This window comes from Oncorhynchus clarkii, chromosome 1 (genome assembly GCF_045791955.1).
Source record: "Oncorhynchus clarkii lewisi isolate Uvic-CL-2024 chromosome 1, UVic_Ocla_1.0, whole genome shotgun sequence".
Taxonomy (NCBI): Eukaryota; Metazoa; Chordata; class Actinopteri; order Salmoniformes; family Salmonidae; genus Oncorhynchus; species Oncorhynchus clarkii.
In genome coordinates, this window is record NC_092147.1 from 52,309,268 (window position 1) to 52,328,243 (window position 18,976).

At 42.6% G+C, this 18,976-nt stretch overlaps 1 protein-coding gene and 1 pseudogene across 1 annotated transcript; both read left to right on the forward strand.

Moving 5' to 3' along the window:
• The first annotated feature begins 344 nt into the window (after positions 1–344).
• On the forward strand, positions 345–3,742 carry LOC139408970 (endoplasmin-like; annotated as a pseudogene).
• Positions 3,743–6,401: 2,659 nt separating this feature from the next.
• LOC139414058 (endoplasmin-like) lies at positions 6,402–16,044 on the forward strand. The gene is made up of 4 exons (XM_071161940.1): positions 6,402–6,427; positions 6,521–6,599; positions 15,668–15,895; positions 15,984–16,044. The coding sequence occupies exons 1-4, from the start codon at positions 6,402–6,404 to the stop codon at positions 16,005–16,007; spliced, it is 357 nt and encodes a 118-aa protein (XP_071018041.1). The 3' UTR covers positions 16,008–16,044.
• Positions 16,045–18,976: the final 2,932 nt, after the last annotated feature.

Consider the following 18,976-nt stretch of genomic DNA (forward strand, 5'->3'; position numbering starts at 1 on the left):
CCATGATCTAAGGGTGCTCTCTGGCTGAATTTAACCACATTACAATGATTAATACTTTTTATATCAGGTGACCCAAGCCCTAGTTTGGGAGCCACTGGCCTAACCACTATGCTACATCAGTAAGCCTACAGAATAATGCTTATTGCTAATAGCACACCTGCCTGATATGAACTGTGTAGGCTATCCTTTTGAAAGAGCGGTCCCTAAATACAGATTGTGGATTTAATCAAACCAAGGGGGCAAATGGGTATAAGTCAACCATAACCATCCTTTACTCCTGTGTGTTGTAGATCTTCTTGAGGGAGTTGATATCCAACGCCTCTGATGCTCTGGATAAGATCAGAATGATGTCTCTGACCAACGAGGATGCACTGGCAGCCAATGAGGAGCTCACCATCAAGATCAAGGTGTTTCATGGTCCTCACAGGTTCAATCTCAACTCACATTCCGTACTGGAGAATGTCCAAAGTTCCTCCTTTCAGACCTTCTCCAGTGGGTTTTGGGTTTTGAGACTGTTAGGAGCAGATGCAAGGAATCAAGTAAAGCTGAATTGAGGAAGAGCCAAACGCCTTAACTTTGTAAATGTTTTTGACTCATCCATTCCACAAGACATGGAAATCATAAGATAAATACTCGTAGGACTTCTGAGCTTGAGCTTTTTTCTTAATTTTTTTCCTCCCCAGATGGACAAAGAGAAGAACATGCTCCACATCACTGACACGGGCATCGGCATGACCAAAGAGGACTTGGTCAAGAACCTGGGTACCATCGCCAAGTCGGGCACCAGCGAGTTCCTCAACAAGATGATATTGGCCAGTTCGGTGTGGGCTTTTACTCTACCTTCCTGGTTGCCGACAAGGTGATCGTGTCTTCAAAGCACAACAACGGCACACAGCACATCTGGGAGTCTGACTCCAATGAGTTTTCTGTCATTGAGGACCCTCGCGGGGATACGCTCGGCAGGGGCACCACCATCACGTAAGTGCCTCCAATGGCATACTCCCAAAAGTGAATATCCCGCCCATCTGGCAGTGCTCCAAGTATTTAAGTTTTGAATACTAGGTGATGGTATTCATATTGTGGCCATGATTTCAATGAACTACTTATGTAGCATTGAAAGATAAGATGACACGGGACAAAATCCCACAATGAAATCCAGTGTACAAAGCCTTGCATTTCGCATTTGTTTTACTCTTCCAGGTTGGTGATGAAGGAGGAGGCTACAGACTACCTGGAGCTGGAAACCATCAAGAACCTGGTCAAGAAATACTCGCAGTTCATCAACTTCCCCATCTACATCTGGGCCAGCAAGGTATAGGAGTGGAACTATACTATCATTTACTGTACGTTGTCTCCTGTCCTCTCATCTGCACTGATTAGAAACATTATGTTGGTAGTTGCTCATCATTAGACTGGCTTTCATGTGGTCTGTTTTCAGATTATTGCAGATGGAGAGACAATTGAGGGCGTCATAGTTCGTTGTCAATGGCACAGCCCATGGTGTGTTTATAGCAGTGAGCTGTATAAATAATATTTTGCCATGTTCCCTTCTCTCCCTTCCCAGACAGAGACTGTTGAGGAGCCCATCGAGGACACCGAGGTGAAGGATGACACTGAGGATGAGGTAGAGGTGGAGGAAGAGGAGGACAAGCCCAAGAAGGTTAAAACAAATGAGTTTTTATTTTGTTTTCCAAAACTCTCCTTCAGTTTATTTGATCCATTCCAATACTAGCACACCTAAGCCATCAACTTGATTTTGATAAGTGACTTTTTAAGTACCCAAGCAACTTCATTCCTTTCGTCCAGGTTGAGAAGACCGTGTGGGACTGGGAGCTGATGAACGACGTCAAGCCTATCTGGACGAGACCAGCCAAAGAAGTAGAGGAGGATGAGTACAAAGCCTTCTACAAGACTTTCTCTAAGGTATGCAGTCTGTACCTCCTTTTGACATTTCTTCCTTCCACTGGGTTTTTCTTAGCTAATGTGCCTTTTTATTTTTTTCTCTTTGGGGTCTTGTCTTAGTTTACTGTAAATCATTGACAACTGCTGATATAAAAAGGGCTTTATAAATCAATACATTTGATTGGTGTTCGAATTGTATTGATTTTTCAGTCTTCCCTCCAGGACACAGATGAGCCCCTCTCCCACATCCACTTCACAGCCGAGGGTGAGGTCACCTTCAAGTCCATCCTGTTTGTCCCCGTTGCTGCCCCCAGGGGCATGTTCGACGAGTATGGAACCAAGAAGAACGACTTCATCAAGCTCTTTGTCCGTAGAGTCTTCATCACTGATGATTTCAATGACATGATGCCCAAATACCTGAACTTTGTCAGGGGAGTTGTGAGTGACGTAGCTTCTAGGGCTATGCAGGCTTGGATCAATAAAGGAAATTGAAAACGTTAGTTTACGATCTGAATTGACTGACTAGAAATGTATTTGACCCTGCTGTACATTTGAATGATAGTTCATTTAATACTTCAGTTTTTCTGATTTATGATAATGTGATTGTTTGGTTAGGTGGACTCTGATGATCTGCCACTGAATGTGTCAAGAGAAACCCTGCAGCAGCACAAGTTGCTCAAGGTGAGCCTCTCTAATCTCAAATAAGCAAGTTCAGACTGTTAACTGACAGGTTTCGGTCAGATCTCTTCTCTTTGGTGCTTACAGAAGATGATGATTTGAACATAATTACTTATCATTAACCAATGTAGTGAATGATGTGAGCTTCATAATTAAAGCCCCTTCCTCCCTTACGTTTCCCCTCCATCCAGGTCATCCGTAAGAAGCTGGTGCGTAAGACCCTGGACATGATAAAGAAGATTGCAGAGGAGCAGTACAATGAGAAGTTCTGGAAGGAGTTTGGCACCAACATTAAACTGGGTGTGATCGAGGACCACTCCAACAGGACTCGTCTGGCCAAACTGCTGCGTTTTCAGACCTCCAACAGCGACACGGTGCTGGCCAGCCTGGAGCAGTACGTAGAGAGGATGAAGGACAAGCAGGACAAGATCTACTTCATGGCCGGGACCAGCCGCAGGGAGGTGGGTAGAGTTTCACTTTGAACACTCCCCTCTGTATAGTATAAATTACAGGTTTTTGTACTTGTAGGTATAGGTGACTCTGATGTAATGGTATGTATAACAGATGAAGGAGAACAGGTGCCAGCTGTACTTCAAGGCCAGAACCAGCTACAAGCAAGTGGGTAGAGGGTGGACCATAAACTGGATGAATTAAAACACTACCCTCTTAACTTTTCCCTTGACTTTTCCTCCCTTACCTTGAATTCTGATATTTTCAACCGAGGTCAAGGTAAGGAAGAAAGTCACATCCCTGAAAATCTGAATCAACCACTCTCAGCTGGTCCCAATTCGCTCACTACTCCTTCCCCTTGGCCCTTTGTTTGCAGCTCTGTAAAGAGTAATATAGTCAAGGTTAATGTTCCTAACCCTTGTCTTCCCTTGTGGAATGTCCTCTCCCCCAGGCTGAGTCTTCTCCCTTTGTAGAGAGTCTGTTGAAGAAGGGTTATGAGGTAATCTACCTGACAGAGCCAGTGGATGAGTACTGTGTCCAGGCCTTGCCAGAGTTCGACGGTAAGCGCTTCCAGAATGTGGCCAAGGAGGGCATTAAGTTTGACGAGAGCGACAAGGCCAAGGAGACCAGGGAGGTCCTGGAGAAGGAGTACGAACCTCTCACCACCTGGATGAAGGACAGCGCCCTCAAGGACAAGGTAACGTGCAGATAATGAATGTGAAAGACCAGACTTCAGACAACATTTTTATTTTCCCAGAATGTTTAGTCATGAATAGGGCTGTGGCGGTCATGACATTTTGTCAGCCGGTTGTCATGCAAAAGAGTGCCGATCTCACGGTAATTTACCTTCTAATAAACACGTTTAGCATCTCTAGGCCTCCACACATAATTAAACTTAGCGGAATAAAATAGGAGGGAAATGTTTCACATTCCGGCGTGCATGTGACCAGTGGCACCTTAAGTGGGGAGGATGGACTCATAGTAATGGCTGGAATGGAATAAATAGAATGGTATCAGTCGTTCCACAAATACATGCTTTTGATACCATTCTATTCACTCCATTCCAGACATTGAGCTGTTCTTCCCTCAGCAGCCTCCTGTGGAGTGTGCATATGAAGTGGCTATGTTGAGTGGAAAAGTGATCATTGAAACGGGTCCTATAGGCTAGATTCAGTTATTTGGTGAATTGAGTTGTGAATGATACAAACTTAATCAAAATGTATATGGGTTGCATGATGTGACTTGCCTCAGGCTGCACAGCTGTTCTTGTAAGTGATCATCTTTTCACCAATCAGATTGATCTCAATTTAATTTTGTCTTCAATATTATGTCAAATTAGTTTAGATTTAGAATGGCCATATCCATATGCACGCGAATGGAGGCTGCACGCTTTCCCGCCGGTGTGTTTCAATGACGGTTTCCCATGCTTGTTCAATGAACCATGAACAATGAATGAACAGGCACCTGTGGAACGGTTGTTAAGACACTAACAGCTTACAGACGATAGGCAATTAAGGTCACAGTTATGAAAACGTAGGACGCTAAAAGAGGCCTTCTACTGACTCTGGAAAAACACCAAAAGAAAGATGCCCAGGGTCCCTGCTCATCTGTGTGAATGTGCCTTAGGTATGCTGCAATGAGGCATGAGGACTGCAGTTGTGGCCAAGGCAATAAATTGCGATGTCCATACTGTGAGACGCCTAAAACAGCGCTACAGGGAGACAGGACGGACAGCTGATCTTCCTCGCAGTGGCAGACCACGTGTAACAACACCTGCACAGGATCGATACATCCTTACTGAAAAAAATAATAAAATGCCCAATTGCTAGGTTATTCAAATTCACTAATTTTTGCTTAACTCCGTAAGCCGCCCGCACAATAAACCAACAGGCAATACATTCTGACTCGTGGATAGACATTTCGATTTTTCATTAGCATTGACGTCGGTGGTTAGGACGATAGAGCCCGAAGTACCAGGCCATAAGGACAGGATGGTCGTTAGCAGGTTGGGTACTACCAAATGATGTCCAGAGTGCATAAAAAGACATTACTGTGACTCAACGGTCACATGGGATTTTACTGCAGTTAGTGCCTAGGGAAAGTATTCAGACCCCGTGACATACACATTTTGTTAGATTACAGCGTTATTCTAAAATGTATTCATTGTTTTTTCCTCAACCTACACTCAATACCGCATAATGACAAAGCAAAAACAGGTTAAGACAATGTTGCTTATTTATAAATAAATAAAAACTGAAATATTACATTGACATAATGTTCCCCTTCTCCCCTGATTGCTCAGTTTGGCTGGGCGGCCAGCTCTAGGCATTTTGGTGGTTCCAAACTTCTTCCATTTAAGAATGCAGGCCACTGTTCTTGGGGACCTTCAATGCTGCAGAAATGTAATGCTACCGTTCCACATATTTGTGATCTGACGCAATCTTATCTCGGTGCTCTACGGACAATTCCTTCGACCTCATGGCTTGGTTTTTGCTCTGACATGCACTGCCAACTGTAGGACCTTTTTTAAATAGACAGATGTGCATTTCCAAATCATGTCCAAGCAATTGCATTTACCACAGGTAGACTTCAAGGTGACGACACATCTCAAGGATCAATGGAAACAGGATGCACCTGAGCTCAATTTTGAGTCTCATAGCCAAGGGTCTGAATACTTATGTGAAGGTATTTCTTTTTTCTTTTTACTTGCTTTTGCTCTGTCATTATGGGATATTGTGTAGATTACTGAAGATTTGTATTCATTTAATCCATTTTAGAACAAGGCTATAACGTAACACAATGTGGAAAAAGTCAAGGGGTCTGAATACTTTCCGAAAACTACGTATGACTCACTGCCAGTGTGGCAGTGATATGGTCACCGCAACAGCCCTTGTCATGATTAAAAACATGCTCAACGGTGAATCCGACCCTAAATGTTTTGGGATGAAATGTTTAATTGTGTTTTTTAACTAGGCAAGTCTTAAGTACAAATTCCTATTTACAATGACTGCCTAGGAACAGTGGGTTAACTGCCTTCAGTGGGAGGACAGATTTTTACCTTGTCAGCTCGGGGATTCGCTCTAGCAACCTTTTGGTTACTGGCCCAACGCTCTAACCACTAGGCTACTTGTCATATATTGTGGGAAACCTTTTCTTATTTGCCAATTTAATTTTTTCTTTAGATTGAGAAGGCTATCCTGTCCCAGAGGCTGACTAAATCTCCCTGTGCCCTGGTAGCCAGCCAGTATGGCTGGTCTGGTAACATGGAGAGGATCATGAAGGCACAGGCCTACCAGACAGGGAAAGGTAGCATTCTGGTAGGCCTGGTAGCATTCTGAAGTGTTGATGCTACACAAAAGCTCAATCTGTCAATGGAAAACTTGCATGAATATTTAAGGTAAACCTGGATCTCACTTCCTAATTAACACCCTTTGTTTTGTGACACTTCTTGATCTCTTCCTTTATATTGTGTTCTGCTTTGTATTTCCAGTTATTATGCAAGCCAGAAGAAAACATTAGAAATCAACCCAAAGCACCCTCTCATCAAGGAAATGCTGAAACGCATTTCTGTAAGTATCACATACACAACCATGTGAAGCTGTGTTCATAATACTCCCATCTCAACCTGATTATTGAGTGGAGCCAATGTGGTCCAAGCCAGAGAAAGTTCCTCATCTCATCAGTTGAGTGATGTCTGTAATACAACACAATATTATTGATCCACTATACAGCGCTCCAGAGGTATTGGAACAGTACCCTTTTTTCTGTGTTGACTTTGTACTCCAGCACTTTGGATTTGAAATTCTGTTTATGACTGAGGTTAAAGTGCAGACTGTCAGTATTCATCTGAGGGTATTTTTGTACATAATTGCCCCCCTCCCCATTTTAGGGGAGCAAAAGTATTGGAACAATTTCACTTGTGTGGATTAAAGTTCAGTATTTGGTCCCATGTTCATAACATGCAATGACTACATTAAGCTTGTGACTCTACAAATGTGTTTTTGTTTTATTTTGTGCCCGATTTAGAAGTGAATGGTAAATGTATTCATTTTGGAGTCACTTCTATTGTGAATAGGATGTTTCTAAACACGTCTACATTAATGTGGATGCTATCATGATTACGGATAATCCTGACTGAATCGTGAATAATGAGGTGAGAAAGTTAAATACATCATACGTCCAAAGAAATGCTAACATCTCACCATTACAATAACAGGGGAGGATAACGTTTTTTTGTGCGTCGCACTCACTCATTCAGGATTTTCCATAATCATAGTAGCATCAACATTAATGTAGAAGTGTTTAGAAACATATATTCTTTACAATAAGTGACTCCAAAATTACACAATACATTATTTAACCATTCATTTATATTTGGGCACAATCTGAAACAACAAAATGCATCCAACAAATTTGTGCTCACAAGGTTGATCTTGTCATTGTGTGCTATGCCTATGGGACTAAATACTAAATGGTTTACTACTTTAATACACAAGTAAAATTTTCCCAATACTTTTTGGTCCCCTAAAATGGTGACTACGTTCAAAAAGTACTGTAATTTCTAAATGGTTCAACCGATATGGATGGCCTCCAATTTAAAGCGGAGTCTGCACTTTAACCTAATTTTATCCTTCCATTACGTGTCACTCTCCCAATACTTTTGGAGTTCACTGAAAGACACTGACAACTGAAATGGTAAATGTTGCTGTCAGTCTGGTGATCTGTGGGCAGGTATTACTGTTTTTTGTTTAATACACGAACTGGATGTCACCCTAGACAAGTGTCTGCTAATAGTGTTGGAGTAGTGAACTACATGTAATTTAACTTAATTTTGCAGTAGCTTGACGGTAGTTGAACAGAATTCATATCTAGGTAGTGTTTTCAGTAGTTAATTATTCTCTCCATGTAACAGTGTAGCAAACTACAAACTGCTAAAAAAGTTGTGAAGTAGGCTATTTCCTTTTTTTTCCGGCATCAGACCCGGGCCCAGTTTCCCAAAAGCATATTTAAGGCTAAGTTGGTCGTTAGAACCTTCGTAGTAGCATCGTTAAATCTCAGAGCTGTTTCCCAAAATCATCGTTATTAACTGTTACGGATACAGGTATCCTGTGTCTGTGTGTATCCTGTGTCTGTGTGTATCCTGTGTGTGTTTCTTTTCTCTCCTTCTCCCCTCACAGGTGAAAATCATTACTCCCCAATCAGTCAACAATCAACCCATCAATCAGAAGACACACCTCCTCCTGTTTCCTACCCTATCACAGTTCCTTCCTCATGGTTTAAAAACCCCATCATTTGTAGATTTCAGGAGAGCTCAATCTTTGTAATGCCATGTTAGTAGATAGCTGTTCTTGATAGATTTCAGTAGCACAATCTCTTTGTAAATGCCATGTATGTAGATCTCTCTCTTTGTGTATTAATTAACCTCTTCTTTTGTTTGAGCACCTCCAAATCACTTTGTCATCTCCTGTGAGTATTGTTTTTGCTTATGGTGTTTGCTGGTGGGAAAAGGGGAAACCAAGACAAGTCGCCCATGGGCATACACTACCCGTAGGTAAACTTTGTTAAAACACACTAGTTAGAACTGGGCGGACCACCCACTGTATTTTTGGTTAGTTAGTTAGCTGTTGTTGAAATAGGCTAGTCTAGCTTAGGGGTGTTTTTGCATATTTGTTTCTTTCCTTGGGTCCAGCTCAGCCCCTTTTCCTGCTCCCCCCCCATTACCGTGTGTTTATAATAAACCCTGAGTTTGACGGTATTATTTCGGTTGTCGTGGTTATTTCGTTCACTTTTACTTTGTCACTATTATAATTTACATGAGTTATGTTACGGGTCTCACTACCATCCCCCCTAGACTGTCGGGCCAAAAGAGATTCGTAACATAAGTGGGGGCTCATCCGGGATCTGTCTTTACTGACACCCATGCCGCTCATGTAGATTGTTGTAGTGGTATAGTTCAGTGTTGAGCGTCATAGCTGAAGTAGCATTAGTGTTTGCTATTTTCGTTGGCTCTTGTGAAGTAGTGTAAGATGGCTACTTTTGATTTGAAGTCCTTTTTGGATAATCCTTCGTGGGAGGTTTTTGATAAATGTCGTAGAGTTGATTTAATGACCTTGGCTGACCATTACTCAATATCGATTCCGCAGAGTGTAGTTAAGGCGGAGGTTAAACAGCTAGTGTTAAATGTATTGTTGGAAGAGCAGGTGCTTGTGTTACCGCTGCCTGAGTCTACTAACCCTGTAGGGGATGTAACTGCTCCTATAAGCCCATTGGTATCTGATAATGAGGGTGAGGCTAAAACACCAGCCACATTGTCCCATTTTGATCCACTCTCCCCACTGTCAAACGGTGATGCCAGAAGGGATGTCCGTTTAGCACAGTTCCAACTAGAGGTGGAAGAGAGAGCCCAAATTAGGCGAGAGACTCTCCAGTTGGAGATGTGTAAAATTGAGGCAGAAAAAGAAAGAGAACAGCGGCAGATGATGTTTAAAATGCGCCAGATGGAACTGGAGGCAGAGACAGCGAGGCTAGCCTTCGTTCCTACTGTGCCTGTTTGTGAGCCGTCCTCACCTGCTGTGTCCTCAAACACGTTTGACATTAGTAGGCAGATAGCCTTAGTACCTTTGTTCAGAGAGTCTGAGGTTGACTCCTATTTTTGTGTATTTGAGCGTATAGCCGTAGCATTGAAGTGGCCTGAAGAGGTATGGTGCCTATTACTTCAGTGTAAATTAACTGGTAAAGCCCAAGAGGTTTTGTCAGCGCTACCTCTGGAGGACAGTTTGAATTATGAAGTGGTCAAAGCTACTGTTCTTCGTGCCTATGAGCTTGTGCCTGAGGCATACCGACAGAGATTTAGGTCTCATAGAAAGTCTTCTAGTAAGACTTATGTGGAATTTGCTAGAGACAAGGGAAATCTGTTTGATAAATGGCATGCTGCTAGTAAGGTAACTGATTTCAACTCTCTCCGGGAGTTAATCTTGTTGGAAGAGTTTAAAAATTGCTTACCCGAACGCATTGTAGTTTACCTAAACGAACAGAAAGTATCCTCCCTGGCAGAAGCGTCTGTGTTGGCAGACGAGTTTGTGTTGACGCACAAGAGTGTGTTTTCGGCTCAAACTGAGAGTAGAACCACTGAGTTTCCTACCTTTAGCCCTAGTCGGCCCGCAGTAGTATATCAAGCACGCCAGAAGAATGAGCGTTCCTGTTTCTATTGTCATAAAGTGGGACATATGATTAATGATTGCTTCCTGCTTAAACGCAAACAAGGGATGCCTCTTCGTGCCAAGCCGCCAACAGGTGTTGGTCTAATTCGTACGGTTGTGAGGTCTGCAACAAAACAGGTGCCTCAGGGTAACTGTAGTTTGAAAGACCCAGTCCCCGACCGCAGTTATGAACCATTCATTTTCGAGGGGTTTGTGTCCCTAGAGAATGACGAAGCGTCTCAGCGTCCGGTTAAAATCCTTAGAGATACTGGTGCGGCGCAGTCGTTTATATTGTCTGATGTGTTGCCCTTATCTGACGATACATACTGTGGTTCCAGTGTGTTAGTGCAGGGTATTGAAATGGGTTTTGTCCCAGTGCCGTTGCACTTTGTGAAAGTACACTGAGTTAATCAGTGGAATATTCAGAGTGGGGGTACGTCCTATGTTGCCAGTGAAAGGTGTGACCTTTATACTGGGTAACGATATTGCCGGAGGAAAGGTAGTACCCGTATTGGAAGTATTGGATAAAAGTGACCACTCTCTCTCGAATGAGTTGGCACAGAGTTATCCACATGTGTTCCCCGCTTGTGCTGTCACTCGTGCTCAGGCACTACAAGAGGGTGACGTGATAGATTTGTCGAACACTGTTCTGTTCAAAGAGGATGATCAAGAGGATGGATTGTGTGATACCTCTGAGAAGTTGATCACCTCTGACAAACAGCCCAGGAAAGAATTAAAGAACGTTGAACTTATTGCTGATGCAATACAGTTACCAGTTACTCGTGAGCAGCTGATTGCTAACCAAAAGGTTGACAACAAGCTTGCTAAATGTTTTTCTAGTGTTGTCTCGTTAGAAGAGGTGAAGAAGAAGAATGTGGCTTACTTCATTGATGGTAATCTCCTCATGCGTAAATGGAAATCCCATGTTGACGCGGGTGGAGATTGGAATGCTGTTTACCAAATAGTGATTCCTACAGCCTTTCGACAAAATGTGTTATCCCTTGCTCATGATCACCAGTGGTCTGGTCATTTAGGAATTACAAAGACGTATGATCGGATCCTTCGACATTTCTTTTGGCCAGGTTTAAAACAAGATGTGGCTCAGTTCTGTCGGACATGCCACACCTGTCAGATAACAGGAAAACCAAATCAGGTTATTCCTCCTGCTCCTCTTTGTCCTATACCTGTCATAGGTGAACCATTTGAGCATGTGGTGGTTGATTGTGTCGGACCGTTACCGAAGACAAAATCGGGTAACCAGTTTTTGTTAACGATAATGTGTATGGCTACAAGATACCCCGAGGCTATTCCTCTGAGAAGGATTACAGCTCCGATAGTGAGTAAAGCCTTAATAAAATTCTTCACAACATTCGGGTTACCTAAGGTGGTACAAAGCGATCAAGGTACCAATTTCCTATCCAAGCTCTTCAAGCAGGTGTTGAAATCCTTATCAATTACGCACCGTGTATCAAGCGCCTATCACCCAGAGTCTCAGGGTGCGCTTGAAAGATGGCATCAGACACTGAAGTCTATGCTACGTAAATATTGTTTGGAATCTGAGAAAGATTGGGATGAGGGAGTTCCTCTAGTTTTGTTTGCTGCTCGTGAAACTGTGCAGGAGTCCCTAGGTTTCAGCCCGGCTGAACTAGTGTTTGGTCACACAGTAAGAGGACCAATGAAAGTCCTTAAAGAACAGTTCTTGTCCCAAGAGTTGTGTACCAGAGATGAGAATGTGTTGGACTATGTTAGTCGCTTTCGTGAGCGCCTACACCAAGCTTGTGCTCTTGCAAAGGAAGCTCTGTCTTCCTCACAGAGGAGCATGAAAAGACACTATGATAAAGAGGCTGTTTCTCGTCCACTACAGCCAGGTGACCAAGTACTGGTGTTATTACCTGTTCCAGGATCTTCACTGTCAGCTCGTTTCTCTGGTCCTTATTTAATTGAAAAGAAAATAAGTGAAACTGACTATGTGCTTCAAACTCCTGATAGAAAACGCCAATCTCGTGTGTGTCACATTAACATGTTGAAAGCATACCACACCCGACCCATCACACAGTTAGATAGTTCAAAAACAGAGGAAGGTACTGCTGTCTCCTCTGCTACTACTGCGATGATAGTGGACTGTCATATTGATGATGTTGATGGCTTGGAGTTGCGCAATACTCAGCAGCAGTGTGTTAGATTGCCCAACTCAGAAATGCTGCTGTCTATCCAGTCAGGTCTGGTTCATTTAACGGATGGACAGGCTAATGATATTGTGAGGCTACTACACAGTTTTCCATGTCTCTTTAATGACGTTCCTACTCGCACAAATGTGTTGGAACATGACATTAATGTTGGAAATGCTACACCTATCAAGCAACACCCATATCGTATCAACGCTTCCAAGAGGAAGATAATGAGGGATGAGGTGAGATATTTGTTGGAGAATGACCTGGCTAAGCCAAGTTCAAGCCCTTGGAGTTCTCCTTGCATTCTGGTTCCTAAACCTGATGGTACGTCCAGGTTATGTACGGATTATCGAAAGGTAAATTCTGTCACAATGCCAGATTCGTTCCCGTTACCCAGACTGGACGACTGTATCGACACTATTGGTGCTGCTAAGTATGTGACCAAGTTGGACCTCTTAAAAGGTTACTGGCAGGTTCCGTTAACTTCACGTGCTTCTGAGATTTCTGCCTTTGTGACCCCAGACAACTTCCTTCAGTACTCAGTCATGGCTTTTGGGATGCGAAATGCACCAGCCACTTTCCAACGACTGGTTAACTCTGTATTAGCTGGCGTTCCTAATTGTAGTGCATACCTTGATGACCTAGTGATTTATTCGTCTACGTGGTCAGATCATGTTGACTTGCTAAGGGTAGTATGTGAACGGTTGGCAGCTGCTTCTCTAACCCTGAACTTGGCAAAGTGCGAGTTTGGGAAGGCTACTGTTACCTATCTCGGTAAAGAGGTTGGCCATGGACAGGTGTGCCCTGTTGATGCCAAGGTCTTGGCTATAACTGCATTCCCTGCACCTACCACTAGACGAGAGCTACGCCGCTTTTTAGGGATGGTTGGCTATTACCGTAGCTTCTGTAAAAATTTCTCTGCGGTAGTTGCTCCATTGACTGATTTGCTCAGTCCGGCAAGACCATTTGTGTTGTCCCCTGATTGTAAGAGAGCTTTTGAATCAGCGAAAGCACTCTTATGTAGTACCCCTGTACTTGCTGCTCCGGATTTTGAACAACCGTTCAAGCTTGAGGTAGATGCTAGTGCCAGAGGTGCTGGTGCTGTTCTACTGCAGCAGGACAAGAGTGGAGTAGATCATCCCGTTTGTTATTTTTCACGTAAATTTAATAAATGTCAAACAAACTATGCGACAATAGAACAAGAAGCTCTTGCTTTGTTGTTGGCTCTGCAATACTTCGAAGTATACATTGGTTCCAGTGCCCTACCAGTGATTGTGTATACTGACCATAACCCCTTAGTTTTTCTCCACCGAATGTACAACCAGAACCAGCGCCTTATGCGTTGGGCGCTGATTGTACAAAATTATAATTTGGAGATCCGCCACAAAAAGGGTTCAGATAATGTGTTGGCAGATGCTTTGTCTCGTGTGTGAAGATGATTTCTGTATGTTTTGCAAGGTTGTTGATTTGTTGTGAGTGTTCATTTAAATACTGTAGTCGCAATCCCCCCTAGGGTTGCTCTTTTAAGGGTGGGAGTGTTACGGATACAGGTATCCTGTGTCTGTGTGTATCCTGTGTCTGTGTGTATCCTGTGTGTGTTTCTTTTCTCTCCTTCTCCCCTCACAGGTGAAAATCATTACTCCCCAATCAGTCAACAATCAACCCATCAATCAGAAGACACACCTCCTCCTGTTTCCTACCCTATCACAGTTCCTTCCTCATGGTTTAAAAACCCCATCATTTGTAGATTTCAGGAGAGCTCAATCTTTGTAATGCCATGTTAGTAGATAGCTGTTCTTGATAGATTTCAGTAGCACAATCTCTTTGTAAATGCCATGTATGTAGATCTCTCTCTTTGTGTATTAATTAACCTCTTCTTTTGTTTGAGCACCTCCAAATCACTTTGTCATCTCCTGTGAGTATTGTTTTTGCTTATGGTGTTTGCTGGTGGGAAAAGGGGAAACCAAGACAAGTCGCCCATGGGCATACACTACCCGTAGGTAAACTTTGTTAAAACACACTAGTTAGAACTGGGCGGACCACCCACTGTATTTTTGGTTAGTTAGTTAGCTGTTGTTGAAATAGGCTAGTCTAGCTTAGGGGTGTTTTTGCATATTTGTTTCTTTCCTTGGGTCCAGCTCAGCCCCTTTTCCTGCTCCCCCCCCCCCCCATTACCGTGTGTTTATAATAAACCCTGAGTTTGACGGTATTATTTCGGTTGTCGTGGTTATTTCGTTCACTTTTACTTTGTCACTATTATAATTTACATGAGTTATGTTACGGGTCTCACTACCATCCCCCCTAGACTGTCGGGCCAAAAGAGATTCGTAACATTAACGTTCTTGAAAATGCCCGTAATCAAACATAAACCATGTGATACTATGTCTCTGACTACTTAACTTCAGAACAAAATTGACAAGAAAACAAAGTTGTCAATATCTTAATACAACCAACCTATAAAAAGATTCTTCAAATTAACTGATGGCTGAATTAAAATATAAACGCTAAAATATAGGCCTATTTCAGTCATATTGGAATGCATTTCATGTTCTATTTTGCTACTTGTGGGCTATGTCTGTAATTTGTCTACAATATATTTCATGTGTAGCTGAACATGTGCCAAATCGGGGATTTATTGCATTTTTTAAAAATTAAGTATTATAATAAGCCACTTTAATAGTGGTAGTTTTTCTCTAGGAGCTGATCCCTCGTCAGTATTGTGAAATAATGTAAAGGTAAGATTTGAATGGAGAAAGCGGATCGGAGGGCAGCGCTCCCTTTTTTTCGAACCTATCAGCATTGACACATGCTCCAATGACTCACTTAGAAAAGTCACTATCTGTGTGGTGTTTTGGGTAACGCATGTTACGTCTTCGGCCGTTGTAGGAACGATTAATCTTTAAAACACTTGTGAGCCTAAGTTCCATCACTATCTGGGAAACCGGGCCCTGCCTAATTCTCACTTAGTCCATTTGTTTTTGGTGTTTAGGTTGTTACACATTCTGTTAACATATGACCCCAAAGTGACCATTTGTAGTCTTGACATTTCCGATAAACATATGATGGTTAAATTAAGTCGTAGTAAACTGCTTTTTTTCAAAGAGAATTTCAGTTAAATAGTTTACTTTTAAGGTTTGCTTTAGTTAAGCTAAACTTTCAGTGTGAAGTAATTGGTAGCTTGGTAAACTCTTAAGAATAGCTTCCCCAACACTGCTACTAAATGACTCGAACTGTAAATATAACTTATTTGTATTCCTCTCCCCATAGACTGATGCCGAGGACCAGACTGCCTCAGACCTGGCCATGGTGTTGTTTGAGACGGCCACGCTGCGTTCAGGCTACCAGCTTCAAGACACCAAGGCCTATGGAGACAGGATTGAACGCATGCTGCGGCTCAGTATGAACGTAGATCTCAACGAACAGGTTGAGGAGCCAGAGGAGGAGCCTGAAGAGGCGGCAGAGGAAGAAGAGGAAATTCAAGATGAGGATGAAGTGGTATGTTTCTAAGTACAACAACTATGTTTAGGCCAGTATCCACACATTAAGTCCTGTTACTAACTTTTCCTTCCTCTTTCCCATACAGGTAACAGATAAAGATGAATTATAAAGCATTAAATGAGTGTGGGTGTCATGATGGACCTATCCTGGAGCTGAGCCACAACCAAGACCACCCATGGCCAACCAAGTCCTAGCCTTGAAATTCAGACTGAATTTAGCTTCATTCTGTACGTTTCTCTCCATTATCTATGAATTAGTCATTACGACAGTAAAACCGTGTGATTCATTCTGGATAGCCAAGACCACCACCAGCTGGCCAAGAACACCCAATGGTCAGTGAAGACTAGCCAGGTCCCAGATCGGTTTGTGTGGTCTTTCCCAACAGATCAGGCTAAGTCAAGACATTGATGGCCATTGGCCACCTTTCACTCACTCGGGAAGGTCCTGATCGGATTTTTTTATAAGGCTTTGGTTTTGTTTTGTTACATTCCTCATGATTGTAAATTTGTTAATATTTCACTGAGCTGTCTTTGGGAAAGATGTGATCGATACTGTCACTTGGTCCCATTAAATAAATATTTATTGGGAAAAGAGTGACTTTTTATATTTTGCTTTAAAAAAAAAATGACGGGTAGGCCGTCATTGTAAATAAGAATTTGTTTTCAACCAGGTAGTTGAAAACAAATTCTTATTTACAATGACGGCCTACCCTGGCCAAACCCTCCCCTAACCCAGACGACGCTGGGCCAATTGTGCGCCTCCCAATGGGACTCCCGATTTACAGCCGGTTGTGATACAGCCCGGGATCAAACCTGGATCTGTAGTGACTGCTCTTAAGAATAGCTTCCCCAACAGCCTTAGACCGCTGCACCACTCGGGAGGCCCTCTATTTTTTTTTTAACTCTTTAAGAAGCACATGCAGTGGCTGACATGGAAAACAGATCTGGCAATAAGAATAGGCTATACTCTTGACCATTTACATCTAGGGATTGAGTTTTGCGCTTGAAGGAACTTTCTTTTAGGTTCAGTTTCATAATGTGCACCTGCTCGTTAGTTCGCTAGCTAATGGGGTGGGGGGTAGGGGGCTTGTCACAAAGGGATTTTCATAGCAGGTTAGATCATTTCTCTTAACCTCAGTCTCCTAAACTGCTATGAAAAAGTAACTTCGGTATATTTCATATGAAACAAATGGGGTAGAAAGTGCAGCACAATGCACACAACACTAAGTGCTTTACCAAGCTTAGCTATCTCGCAAGATGAAGAAATCAAATTCACTTCAAATCAAATTAATTTACAGTGCCTTGCGAAAGTATTCGGTCCCCTTGAACTTTGCGACCTTTTGCCACATTTCAGGCTTCAAACATAAAGATATAAAACTGTATTTTTTTGTGAAGAATCAACAAGTGGGACACAATCATGAAGTGGAACGACATTTATTGGATATTTCAAACTTTTTTAACAAATCAAAAACTGAAAAATTGGGCGTGCAAAATTATTCAGCCCCTTTACTTTCAGTGCAGCAAACTCTCTCCAGAAGGTCAGTGAGGATCTCTGAATGATCTAATGTTGACCTAAATGACTAATGATGATAAATACAATCCACCTGTGTGTAATCAAGTCTCCGTATAAATGCACCTGCACTGTGATAGTCTCAGAGGTCCGTTAAAAGCGCAGAGAGCATCATGAAGAACAAGGAACACACCAGGCAGGTCCGAGATACTGTTGTGAAGAAGTTTAAAGCCGGATTTGGATACAAAAAGATTTCCCAAGCTTTAAACATCCCAAGGAGCACTGTGCAAGCGATAATATTGAAATGGAAGGAGTATCAGACCACTGCAAATCTACCAAGACCTGGCCGTCCCTCTAAACTTTCAGCTCATACAAGGAGACGACTGATCAGAGATGCAGCCAAGAGGCCCATGATCACTCTGGATAAACTGCAGAGATCTACAGCTGAGGTGGGAGACTCTGTCCATAGGACAACAATCAGTCGTATATTGCACAAATCTGGCCTTTATGGAAGAGTGGCAAGAAGAAAGCCATTTCTTAAAGATATCCATAAAAAGTGTCGTTTAAAGTTTGCCACAAGCCACCTGGGAGACACACCAAACATGTGGAAGAAGGTGCTCTGGTCAGATGAAACCAAAATTGAACTTTTTGGCAACAATGCAAAACGTTATGTTTGGCGTAAAAGCAACACAGCTCATCACCCTGAACACATCATCCCCACTGTCAAACATGGTGGTGGCAGCATCATGGTTTGGGCCTGCTTTTCTTCAGCAGGGACAGGGAAGATGGTTAAAATTGATGGGAAGATGGATGGAGCCAAATACAGGACCATTCTGGAAGAAAACCTGATGGAGTCTGCAAAAGACCTGAGACTGGGACGGAGATTTGTCTTCCAACAAGACAATGATCCAAAACATAAAGCAAAATCTACAATGGAATGGTTCAAAAATAAACATATCCAGGTGTTAGAATGGCCAAGTCAAAGTCCAGACCTGAATCCAATCGAGAATCTGTGGAAAGAACTGAAAACTGCTGTTCACAAATGCTCTCCATCCAACCTCACTGAGCTCGAGCTGTTTTGCAAGGAGGAATGGGAAAAAATGTCAGTCTCTCGATGTGCAAAACTGATAGAGACATACCCCAAGCGACTTACAGCTGTAATCGCAGCAAAAGGTGGCGCTACAAAGTATTAACTTAAGGGGGCTGAATAATTTTGCACGCCCAATTTTTCAGTTTTTGATTTGTTAAAAAAGTTTGAAATATCCAATAAATGTCGTTCCACTTCATGATTGTGTCCCACTTGTTGTTGATTCTTCACAAAAAAAATACAGTTTTATATCTTTATGTTTGAAGCCTGAAATGTGGCAAAAGGTCGCAAAGTTCAAGGGGGCCGAATACTTTCGCAAGGCACTGTATATAGCCCTTCGTACATCAGCTGATATCTCAAAGTGCTGTACAGAAACCCAGCCTAAAACCCCAAACAGCAAGCAATGCAGGTGTTGAAGCACGTTGGCTAGGAAAAACTCCCTAGAAAGGCCAAAACCTAGGAAGAAACCTAGAGGAACCAGG

Bases quoted from the DNA above. Each gene is read 5' to 3' on its own strand.
- LOC139414058 (XM_071161940.1), top strand. From the start codon at position 6,402: ATGGAAAACTTGCATGAATATTTAAG. The intron at 6,428-6,520 runs GTAAACCTGGAT...TTGTATTTCCAG, and splicing joins AACTTGCATGAATATTTAAG to TTATTATGCAAGCCAGAAGA. The intron at 15,896-15,983 runs GTATGTTTCTAA...TTTCCCATACAG, and splicing joins TTCAAGATGAGGATGAAGTG to GTAACAGATAAAGATGAATT.